The following is a 12,665-nucleotide window of genomic DNA, read 5'->3' as shown; positions in this document are numbered from 1 at the left end:
ATCTGATAAAAGAAAGAAGGCGTGAAAATGCTGAATCCTACAGAGAGAACTTGGTTTATTATGCCTGTTCAGTAATGCTGTATTTTAATATTCTCTCGTCATTCACATTTAAAAACAAAAAAAAAAGTACATTACTTTATATTGTGAAGAACTGGTATATCGTAGGCACGGGTCTGTATGTGATTCTCAGAATAATATAAAGTACTTTAAAAATACCACAGTTTCACAACAACGCCGTTAATGCAAATATTAAAATGTATAACAGATGGTCAGAATGTTGTGCCCGATGCATTATTCGCAAAAAGTTAAGGATGCTTATTGTGTTTCCACACCAGATACTCTGGTAGACTCAGTTCAGGGACCAGAAACTGAACATTTACTACATTTTTAGTCGGTGTGTTTTACACTGAGCTGTGTCAAACCATCCAAATTAATTGATAAACCTGTTCCCCACCCTCGCCTGTGGTGGCGCTGCATCAAGAACTACTGAAGGAAACGACACGAAAACCTCAGAAAACGACACTGAGCTCAACTTTCTTCACAAAATGTAAACAAAAATGGAGTAGCGTCAGATTTAAGTGGTTGTAGGATTTTTCTTTTTTCCTTGGTAAAAGGTCACAAGCCATTTCCATTGGTTCTATTGATTCAGAATCCCATGTACTGTAGTCCACTTCATGCTTTTGAAGCAGTCTCTGGTCCACATATGTATTCAAACCATTCACTTCAACCGAACTGAACCAGAGGTTTTTAGGTGGACCAGAGTTCACTTTTTGGTCCACGTCAGAGTTTGATTGTGCATTCATACCTCCCCAAACAAATCGGACCTTCTAGACCAGGGGTGTCAAACTCCAGTCCTCAAGAGCCGCTTTCCTGAAGTTTTTAGATGTGCCACAGGTACAAAACACTGGAATCAAATGGCTTAATTACCTCCTCCTTGTGTAGAGCCTTGCTAAGGACTAATTATTGTATTCAGGTGTGGTCCAGCAGCGGCACATCTAAAAGTTGCAGGACATCGGCCCTGGAGGACTGGACTTTGACACCTGTGTTCTAGTGAAACGAACTAGAGTTCAGCTTAAGCGGACTAAACAGGGCTGGTGTGAATGCACCTTTAAAGGACCGGTGTGATACAGATTCCATGGCACATCGTCTCACAATCAACTATGTTGTTAAAATGCATATGTTGATAAAATGTGTATGTCAAACATAAAAGAAATTTGACTTTCCAGTTTGATGCTTTGAAATTAGGATTCAGTCTCTTTAAGAAGTTCCTTCTGTTCCTGATAGTTCATCTTCAGTGCAAGAATGGGCAGCGCGTTCACGAGGTTGACTGACAGCCTCCTGGCTCTGATTGGTTGTTTTTGGTTTCTTCAAAGTGTGAATTAGTTAATTACAGCATGTGTAGAGTCTTGCTGTTCTGTAAGTGCATCAGCCTTCTCTCCTCAAATACGTCATCGTGTTTCTCTTGATGACTTTTAGCCAGTCTGCTGCTCCTTCGCACTTTGGTTCTGAATAGTAATGAGAGAACCTGTTTAAGTGTGTGACGTGCCACTACACTCTGAAATGAAGAGCTGCAGGATGTTTTACTTGTGTTTATGTGCATGGCTGTCTGTGTATACATATACGAGTGCGTCTGTTATAAATGTGCTCATATTTCTGCCTCGCTCACAACCTGCCCTGGAGGAAACGCATCTACAAATGCTCCTCATCAGTCATAAAGAGAAGGGGCAATGTGCTGTAGGAATATGTTGTGTGTGTGTGTGTGTGTGTGTGTGCGTGTGCGTGCGTGCGTGCGTGCGTGCGTGCGTGCGTGCGTGTGTGTGTGTGTGTGGATTTATCACAGTACATGAAACATGAAAACATTATTTTTTTTTGTTTGTTCTTGTTTTGTTTGGCTCACTCAATGGCCTTTGTTGCTCTTACAAATCAATTATCACAAAAAATATTTTTTTTGACAATTTTTAGCCTAGACATCAAAGTCCCAGGCTAAGCTCTACTCCTGATATTTATTCTATATTATAGATATAATATCTTTTATTTTGTGTTTATGAATTTATTAGTCTTTTAAACTGATATAAAGTTTTTTGGGGTTTTTTTAGCCCCACACAAGCAGTTTGTCAACCGTCAATGAATTGTGTCATTCTGTTTTCCTACTATAATAAAAAAAACCAAAGCTATTCTAACCCTGTTGTGGCTCCTGATGCTCTCCTGTCCTCAATAGTGCAGTATGTATTTGGATCTGGGGTGTGAATTTCAAAGGGTTCCTCTGCATTAGCATGAGGTATGTCACTATAATCTCAGCAATCCTTCTTTCTGTAAAGCAGTGGTAAGGTCACATTAAGTTTCTCATCCTAAGACGGTTTGTACCTCATAAATTTTTGAAAGTACGATGACTAGTGTGAAGCAAGCTGGTCACGATTTCAAATGCTGTCATGTGCCACAGGGCCGTTCTCCGAATGCCAAGGCGGTTCCCCGTACCGTAAGCTGTTAGCGGGAGCGTGGCGGGGAACCCGATGAATGATGCCAAATGGAAAAAAGGCTGACAGCCTCCTAACATTTCTTTCTGTGTGTATCATGTTAGCTGTTATGTGTATATGTTACAAAAGGAGGGCAGGTGCACATTTCCCCCAGCTGGCCTGCTCTCCAGCTCCCTCCTCTGCTCCTGCAGGCAGGAATCAGCCGTCTCTGCATCCCTTGTGTCCCTTCCAGCTCTGCAGCGTTTCTGCACCCCGGTGATTTGCGTTCTCAACGCTTTGTTTACCTAAGCTTCCACCCTTGGTCTGCAGGAAGGCCGTTTCTTGTGCCACTGTGAGTTCGCCCGCTGTGTGCATGAAGCTGACGGCGGTTCCTGCACTGAGCCTGGTGATGGCGCGAGAAAAGTAAAACTGAAAATGTTACAAATGCAAGAGGAACTTAAAATAAGCATATTGGTGTAAAGATTGGGCTTTTGTGTTGTTGAAACAATCAAGAACTTCCTTAATCTATTCAATGTCACTTCCTGTTTAATCTCTGCCTCTTTTTTTTCCAAACAGATTTCTCAAACACTCAAAGAATACTTTATCCTGGTTTCTTTCCAGAATGAGCTTTTGTCAAACAGGAATGCTGCTTCTTTTCTTTCTTGCTAGCTTCCTTCTCTCATGCTTGCTGCTTTCATCTCTTTCCCCCTCCACACACATTCTCACCAAGGGAGGCCTGCTGGGAGCCTCCTTCAGCCTCTCAATCCATCATACATCAGCTTTCCTTTTCTTTTTTCTCTCACGGAGAGTGTTTTATTTGGCCCACATAAATTAATTAGAAAGAGTATCTATAGCTGGGCTATTGTTAGCGGCAGCCCACCAAAGCCCCGAGGCTAATGGAGGAACAGCGGCACAGAATCTGTTAAAAAACACGCAAGTGTGATTTGTACTTGCGATGTCTTCTGAGTGTAAGAACTCAACGCCGTGTGTGTACGGCTGCATACATCAACTTAGACGTGGAGGGAATAAGTTCCTTCCTCGTCTCATCATGTCGGTAACAGGGTTCAGATCGCTGCGTCTCACGGACAAACACGTCTGCTTAATGAAAGACCCTCGACTAACACCCTCGTCTCCGTTTGTTTTCCTCACCAGAGATAAGTTCTCGTGCCGAGGGAAGACCGACGAGCGCCGAGGAAGAATGAGAAGAGGAGCCGGTCGAATAAGAGATGGCCTCAGGAGAAGTGAAAACCGGTCTAGCAGCAGGACAAACTCAGCTTGCCAATTTCCACCGAAAATAATACATGTGGACTTTATTTAGGCGATAGATGCTGTTTACTTACTGCCAGTAAAGTGCCATATCCAAGTGATTCACTCATTTTTACTCTAATCAGTCATTTAACAATCTGAGAGGAAAACAAAAGTTTGGCCAAAGCTTTCTAATGACTGCAGGCTACATGAATACATGTTAAATGGCAGGGATCTCTGGTCAGATTCCTCCGTCGGACATTGTAATGACGTCCCAAATGGCCCAGAGAACAGGACAGCTGAGACACAGCAAGGCAGGAATCTTATCCACAACCGGCTCCTTCGTCTGCTGCCTCGCTCTGTTGTCGCTGCTCCGACTGCCGGCTGTAAAGGCAGACTGCTGGCTTATCGAAGGGGAGAAAGGCTTTGTGTGGCTGGCCATCTGCAGCATGAACCAGCCGCCCTACGAGGCCATCCCTTCCCACATAAATAGGTAGAAAAAAAAAAAAAAACACTTGAAAGCTTCTTTGTAATTGATTTTTAAAGTTTTTGTTTTGGTTAAATATCTACTACATCCGCAGCACGATTGTGGATCTGAGGCTGAATGAGAACAAGATACGGTCGGTGCATTATTCCTCGCTCAGTCGCTTCGGAAACCTCACCTACCTGAACCTCACCAAGAACGATATCAGCTATGTGGAAGACGGAGCGTTCTCGGCACAGTTTAACCTGCAGGTAAGCCATGATAGTAGATACATGGACATGTCTGTATGCCCACGCACAACAAAAGTATCCATCTTTTATCTAGAAGATGCATGCCCTAACATCTAGAGACGCAAAACTGCCTTTTTCTGTAAAATATCTCAAACTCAGTGAGACTGGCTCAAGTGTATCTGAGGACATGAGTTGTTCACTGATACACACCAACACATGTTAAACCCCACACCAATTATACTAAACAAATATCCGATGCAATAATGCAAACCTAAATGCGTAATATAATTATTTTACTAAATAAAAAAAATGGCGTATCTTTAGCTGACTTTAAACATTTCTTCATTGAGTCCAGAAGTCTGGGCTGTAACAACAAAATCCTCGGCGCACTATCGCTGGAAGTTGCTTAAGTGATCCTTGCTACTGTAGGAATTTTCAATTTTACAGGAATTCATGAAGGTTAGCAAAATAGATTACATTTCTACCTGAAATCCATCCATTTGACACACGTCAAAGTCTGATTGATCACTGTGGCTTCACACTTTGCTTTGGTACGATGGAGCATCAGGGCCAGACTGGGAGAATTTGGTTTTCTTACGACTTTGCTAGCAGCCTAGCAAAGTCACAGTCTGGGTTACTTGTCCTGAATAGTACAAGACAGGCAATCTGTGAAAGCTCAATTTGCAGAAATAAACCTCAGTCTGAATCAACCAATCAGAGCCAGGGAGAGGGTCAGCATTGGGCTCTGCCAATCAAGTTTGTGTATGCGCTGCTCACACCCTCCTTATTTGTTCTCTGCTACTGTATATTGGAGATACTTTCCAACAACAAAGTTTGCCATAAATATTAAGTTTAGTTAGCAAGGCTGCCAATGACGGTGAATATCAGTTTTTCTGTAACCGTAAATTGTTTCTCTGCCATTAGCACATTGAGCAGCATGAACATGAGGGTGATTCACACTGCTAAGACCCTCCTCCTGGCTCTGATTGGTTGTTCCTGACCAAGAGCAGTACTTTTCTTTAGATCAGTGGTCCCCAACCCCCGGTCCGTGGACCAAATGGTACCGGGCCGAGCAAGAAATAATTAAAAATTTCCGTTTTATGTATTATTTGAGCCTGGAGGATCTTTTATTTTGAAAATCCTTTAATCGGATTCTCTTGGTTACTTGCGCGCCAACGCTGGGCTCACAAACAGCAAAATGAGTAAGAAACAGTAAGAAACAAACACATAATAATGACCTTTTAGATTTAATAATAAACATTTCCACATATCATCTCCGATATCTACCGGMCTCTCAGTTGCGCGATATGTCAGCTGTTTGGGATTCCCCTCTGTTCTTACGTCACCGCGCTTTCTGATTGGCTACCTGTCACATTCAGCAGGTCGTATTCTTGTTCCCAGTCGGGGAAAACCCCACAGGCTGCGATGAAAGGGCTAAGACAACCCAAATTGGGTATATTCAGGATTTAGCGGGAACAACATGCAGAAGCCTTATCTGACGGTTCACCCCCCTCCCCTCCGGGCCGCAGCAAAATTTCCAAAAACTTGACCGGTCCGCGATAATAAAAAGGTTGGAGACCACTGATTTAGATGACACAGTGAGGAGTCAGGACAGCTACATTTTTTTCACAGATTACCTCTCATTCTCTACTGATATAGTAACAGTTTTAAGACATATGTAAATAACATGTTTTACAAAAGTTACATACTGCAGCTTTAATGGCTGTTCCTAAATAATACAGCAACAATAACTGTTGTAAAAATTCTCCCTTTTCGTTTTTATATAAATTCAATCACAAACCTAGAAAAATACAAAAAGTGTTTAATCAACTCTAATTCCAGAACATAAACAATACAGAAATAAAAAAACTTACTATATTTTGACATTTATGGCTTTGTGATTGAGTTCTCACAGTAATAAATGACGTTTTCTGTGTGATGCTTTACTTTTATTCAAATGAAGGATAAACCCCCACCCCCACCCCCTCCCACTTCACATATGCGAATGGAAACCGATATGATGTTGAAAACATCCACTCATTTATGCTTTTCAATAATGAGTCTCCATGCAATCCACCCGAGCTGCTGGAGCGGTGCCAGGAGCTAAAATGCGAACAAGACAGATCTGGGTAAAAATTCATTCGCAGCACAGAGGCTTAGATCACCATGTGAAAAAGTAGCTGTTCTGAACCGTCAGCTGTTAGTTCTGTATGTTTGCAGCTTGTAGTGAGCAACGCCTGGCACTGTCGGGCTCTTCAGAGATTAGGATAATCCCACTTGTCTTTGTCTCCCCAGGTTCTCCAGATGGGCTTTAACAAATTGAGAAACCTGACAGAGGGGATGCTGCGGGGCCTGGGCAAGCTGCAATATCTCTACTTGCAAGCTAATCTCATCGAGACTGTTACAACCAACACCTTCTGGGAGTGTCCCAATTTGGAGAATATAGATCTCTCCATGAACAGGTACTGTGTGCAGCTTTGTATGTGTATAACAAACTGGTGAAAGAAAGAATGGTGTGGCTGCACAACAAAGTACACTGCAGAGTGGAGAGGCAGTGGGAAGAGGCGCTTTATGACTTCTATTATTTCTAAATTTAAGAATTCATATAGTTTCTATAGTTTCATGACTTTGGATTTAAACTATCTTAGCTACACAGACAAAACGTAAAAATCAAGTTCTATTTTACACCACCGGACCATGGATAAATGAAAATATTAACGCTTGATCATCTCTGTTCTTACCTGAACAAGGGTCCTATGCTTTGCTGCCTATTAATATGAGCGCTGACTTTCTAATAGCAGCATAACAACAGATAAAGATCGAAAGACAAGACCATAGACAGAATTTGATTCATTAAATAGTAAATGGTCTTCAGAACAAGATGAGAGAAGACTTTGGGGTGAGATGTGCAGAATCAAGTTGCATGAGTGCATCTGTAAGTCTCTCTTTCCCTTTGTCCAACTCCAGGATCCAGGTTCTGGATGGCAGTTTGTTCTCTGGACTCTCCAAGCTGACGACCTGTGAACTCTACACCAACCCCTTCAACTGCTCATGTGAGCTTCTGGGTTTCCTGCGCTGGCTAGCTGTGTTCCCCAACAGAACCAGCGAGCGGATGGTGTGCGACTCCCCTCAAGGATTCTCCGGCTACAACCTGCTGAGCCAGAACCCTCGCATGCCAGCCCAGCGCAATGCCTTGCACGTGCTTAATCTGGTGTGCACAGATGACGGCAGCAGCGTGACACCCTTCTACATCTTTGACTCCACCACCCAGCTGCCAGACTTCGCCTCCCCCTGCGGACTGGATGATTGTGCCTCGGGGACGGCTCCCGACGAAGTGATAAGCAACAGCCCTAACTTGATAGACTCCAAGCCTATCATGACAATAAAAAAAGTGGAACATTCGAGTGCAGTGATAACAGTTCAGATTCCCTATCTGTTTAAGAAATTGTACATACTGATTCTGTACAATAACAGCTTCTTTACTGAAATCAAAACTCTGAATAAAAACAGCGAGGATATTGAGCTGAAGAACTTGACACCCAACACGGACTACACTTACTGTGTGGCTTCTACCAGATACTCCCTGAGGTTCAACCACACATGTTTGACCTTCTCTACTGGTCGAAGAGCCGGTGCAGAGAGGATTCGCAATCAGTCGTCCGCCACACATTACATCATGACTATACTGGGCTGTCTGTTTGGCATGCTGCTCTTCCTCGGCCTCGTCGTGCACTGCCTGAGGAAGAAGAGAATCATGGAGGAGAAGGAGAGAAAGATGAGCAGAATCCAGAGGACGTTGATAGAGCTGAAGTACGGCGGGGAAGGGGACATAGAGGGAGGGAGTGGAGGATCTGTCTCACAAAAGCTTGCTGTGGGCGAAAGCTTGTCCAGAATGCCCTACCTTCCCCAGGGAGGCGAGATTGATCCGTACAAGCTTCAGGAGGTGATAGAGACTCCAGGACACAAGTCTGCCAAGCTGAACTACATGGAGGTCAGAGGCTCTGGCATCGAAAAGGAACGGGAGCGAGAGAGAGAAAGGGAGATGTTACCACAAGCCAATTCCCAGGGCTCAGTAGCTGAGATCTCCACCATTGCTAAAGAAGTTGACAAAGTTAACCAGATCATTAACAACTGCATAGATGCTCTCAAATCCGAGTCCACATCCTTTCAGCAGGGAATAAAGTCCCCGACTGCAGGTGGAGGAGCCGTTTCGACAGAGGAGCCACAACTGGTGCTTCTGTCCGAGCAAGGAGAGAGAGGAGGCGAGTTCCTCTCACCCGTCTACAAGGGTGGAAGAGGAGGAAGAGAAGAACGGTCGAGGAGTTACCATCCATCTTTGCAACGACATCACAGCATGGAAGCTCCTCCGACAACCAAACGGCCTAGCACCTCCTCCTCTCCTGGCTCCGCCCGGAGCCCTCGCTCCTTCCGCTCTGAGGGAGGGTACCACTCGTCAGAGGCCCGCTACATCGAAAGAGCCTCACCCGGGGAAAGGGGAGGAGACGCCATCCGCACCGTCAACCCAGCTGCGGCTATCCTACGGGCCGAGGCCCAGAGGATCCGTCAGTACAATGAACACCGCCACTCCTACCCAGGATCGCAGCAGCATCTCCAGGAGCTTCAGCATCATCCGCAAGTCTTTCAGGAGCTTCACCACCACCCAGGAGGTCGCAAGCCTTCTGTGTTGGATCCCATCACCCTCAGCAGGCAAGCAAAGCAGCGGGAGTTAACCTACTCCCAGCTTTCACAAAATTACCCGCTCTCACCCCAATACCACAACCTCAGCTACTGCTCCAGTCCTGAGGAAGACGAGGAGGAGGAAGGGCTCCTATGCACCCCAACCCTAGGGCTTTGGGAGAGGTTCAAAATGCACCGTAAAAGGCATCGGCAGGCATCCTTAGAGGACGAAGGATATGTGGCAGCTGGGCATGCACTGAGACGGAAGGTTCAGTTTGCCAAGGATGAAGATCTTCATGACATACTTGACTACTGGAAGGGTGTATCTGCCCAGCAGAAAGCTTGATCCCATATGTGAAGTTGCCAAACACCTTGAACTCAGTATAACACCCTGCATCCATAACACACTGATACAAATATGTGGATATTTTCATCAAAGACTTGTAAATATACACAAACAGCTTATGGGATTTACAAAAAATCACTTTGCACATACATGTTTACACACACACGCACACACAGGTAGAGACAAAAAACACACACGCACACATTTTACACAAACTAAGCCTTTTCCTCCCGAAACGGATGAGGACCAAGCTAATATACTTATTATCGTGAACAAAAATATGAATAAATTATTGAGACTGAGACACTTTTTTGTAATGTAATGGAAATTATAGCTCAGACTTATGTAGCTATTTGTAAGTTTTGAAAGAAGAAACGTAGAATCAACATTAAGAATAGAAAAATCCCTAATTGTGGTAGGAAAACCCATTTTGAACAACCCAGTGATGCTTTGGATGCTCCCAACAGACTCAAACTCAACAGAGCCATAATTATTGCTCTCCAAAAACCGAGTCAAACAACCAGAAAAGCAACCATTCAAAATGAATGTACAGTGTTATTCAGAGGTTTTCATATGCTCATAAAAAATAACCCAAGTCTTCTAATTGTTCATTTGGTATTTTCTTTTTCAGGGTGGAATGATTTTATAACAAGTAAGCAGACATTTATTGTCAAGTTTAAATGGCAGTCGGTCACTCTGTTTTTACTCTGTTTTTCATCTATTTTAGTGTCAATCTGAGGAAAAGTTAAAATATTTTGGGGATGACTTCCTCATTTATTAAACCACCTGCCTTGTGTGATCTAGCAGTTATTGCTACTGAACAGTGAAAAAAAAAAGCAGTGGCACAACGCTGCCATTGCCATGATTGACAGATGCTACAGTATTTTTATGTTTGAAATGCCCTACTTAACTTTTTAAAGCATCCCTACTGTCAGCATGACATCATAGCTTCATCTTTTTGTCATCTGCACAAGCAATTTGTCTTTGAAAGGCTGCTGAGAAACTAATTTCAAGAGAAGCCGGCTCATCTATGTTGTAAAACTGAGAAAGAATATGACAATATAAGAAACACAAAATCAATACATCTAAGACGGCAGCATAACAAAGTAAAAAGCCAAACTAAAATTAAAATTTTAAATTTCAGGGTCTCTTTCTATTAGAAAAAATGCAGCTTTCAAGCACATCTCCATTTTCCTTTTGTTTATTTCCCATGTTAAAAGTTTAAGATATCAATTTTGTTTGTCAGAAATAACTTAATATTTTCATAAGAAAATGTTAAACATACAAACATCAGTGTACATAGAAATCACCCTTTGGACTGTTTAGGAGCAACATGCTGAGAACAGTAAACAGGCAAAAGTGAGAAACAAGAGTCATTTATAAGAAAAATGTAGAAAGAAGTATTTTAAAATGTGATGTCTTGCGTACAAATGGGATTCTATTTTTTTCTGCTATTACGCCTAAATTAGTTTGTATTCTAGAAAGTATTACTAAGCCTATTTGAGAAAGCCGTTGTTTTTCTGCACTGAAAATAGATACGTCATTCTAAATGGACTTCAAAACACTGACTCAGAATCTTCCAGGTGGTTTTGCAGTTGTTCCTGAACATGGAAGCCGTTTTCATCTCATTTGAGACAGTTTGGGTCTTTCAACCTGACCTTGGCAGACTGGTGGCAAATAATAACAACTGGTAGCTGCTTAAAGTAATAATTGTTGTTTAGAAACTAGCATTACTTATCAAAAGACTGAAATCAATGGACTGTCATAAACTAAAATATTACTGAAAAGTCTATTTTTCAGACCTGGACTAAATTGTTGGCAACCACTGCTAAAGACAGAAAACCCCAAAATGGTCATTGGAATAACTTGAAGCTGACAAAAGAAATGCATTAAAAAAATTACTAAAACCTGACCAATGAAAATTAGACATTGCTTTTAAAATCTGGTTCCACAGAATCATAAAAAACAGCAAACAATGAAACAGACCTGGACAAAATGACAGTACCACTAGAAAAGATAGAAAATAATGTTCAAGCTTTTTGCGAGGCACATCAGCTCCATCACACCAATAAAAATAAAGATTAATACAGAAAAGTGGGACTAACCTCCTCACAGGTTAGCATTTTGCCCACACAATTCCCCTTCTTTAAAACCACTGCAGCTGTAAGTTGTGTCATCATTCCACCCTTGAAAATTGAATCCCCCAAATAAACCATCAAAATCTGCAAATTATTACGATGACAAGTGTGTGCAAACACATGACCACAGCTGCACTCCAACCAGAGTCTGGGAGATTTAAAACATCAGATGACATGGTTCTGGATGGGTGGCCAAACAGCAGTAATATTTCAATATGCTGAGACTGAGTAGGTAGCTCTTATGAGAGAGAGAGTATAATGTGCCAAATCAGCCGATGGGGTAGTAGAGCCCTACTGTGTATTAACTTCTTCTCACCACTGTTTTTATATAGAGGAATAAAAATTAAAAAAAGAGGGTAAAAGAATATATTATAATATGTTGTTATTATTCATTATTCTTATTCTCATTACTAGTCTTCATATTATCCCTACGATCCTCAGCATTAATATTTTATTATTTGAATACGGCATGGCGATGTTGTGTAACCGTGTTTTTGGACTGTTTTGAAACTCTCAGCCGAGAAGTGCTTAAAAACAGAAACCAACACAACAGAAGAGACGTTCGTGTCCTCCTTTTCTACCGAGAGGAATATGCTCTGTCCTCTGAGCCAAAAAAAAAACACACACACACACACAAAAAAAACTAAACACAAGCCAGCCTTTTCTGTTGGTGAACTTCTACTACATGTGCTCTTTGTCATCCTGAAAAGAGAACGCTGTACAGAAGAGAGAAAAGTTCTATATTTGCAACAAAAGTGACTGTTTTGTTTCTACAACATGGCTTTGAAATCCTTCAGACTTTTCAGAAACCTCAGAGTCCCAAACTTAGCTACCCGTCCGCTCACCCGCACTGGTGCGTTTTTGATTTTGAACCCGAACTCAAAAATTTTAATCCTCTAATGAATGTCTTCAGATTCCCAAATGGGGAAGCCAAAATGCACTGTTCAAAATCAGAAAACGACCGTGATTGAACGAACCAAAACTCTCCGCTTCTTTCCTGACACACTGTAGCTCCACTGTGTTTTATAAACCTTTCATTTGAATCCCGAGTTTTTATCTCTTTTTTTATTATTATTATTTTTTATTTTGGAC

At 42.2% G+C, this 12,665-nt stretch overlaps 1 protein-coding gene across 2 annotated transcripts in view; it reads left to right on the top strand.

Annotated features, from left to right (window-relative positions):
• The window catches only part of LOC103457085 (protein ELFN1-like), a 128,053-nt gene extending 115,837 nt beyond the window's left edge, over nucleotides 1-12,216 (top strand). For both annotated transcript variants that reach the window (XM_017306031.1, XM_008397060.2), the window contains 4 exons: nucleotides 3,606-4,191; nucleotides 4,280-4,433; nucleotides 6,708-6,874; nucleotides 7,380-12,216. In XM_017306031.1, the coding sequence (XP_017161520.1) occupies nucleotides 3,923-4,191; nucleotides 4,280-4,433; nucleotides 6,708-6,874; nucleotides 7,380-9,435 (2,646 nt within the window). In that variant the 5' untranslated portion in view covers nucleotides 3,606-3,922 and the 3' untranslated portion in view covers nucleotides 9,436-12,216. The remainder of the gene's footprint in view (nucleotides 1-3,605; nucleotides 4,192-4,279; nucleotides 4,434-6,707; nucleotides 6,875-7,379) is intronic.
• The last annotated feature ends 449 nt before the right edge of the window (nucleotides 12,217-12,665 follow it).

Source organism: Poecilia reticulata, linkage group LG1 (genome assembly GCF_000633615.1).
Source record: "Poecilia reticulata strain Guanapo linkage group LG1, Guppy_female_1.0+MT, whole genome shotgun sequence".
Lineage (NCBI taxonomy): Eukaryota > Metazoa > Chordata > Actinopteri > Cyprinodontiformes > Poeciliidae > Poecilia > Poecilia reticulata.
This window is presented reverse-complemented; position numbering and strand designations above follow the sequence as displayed.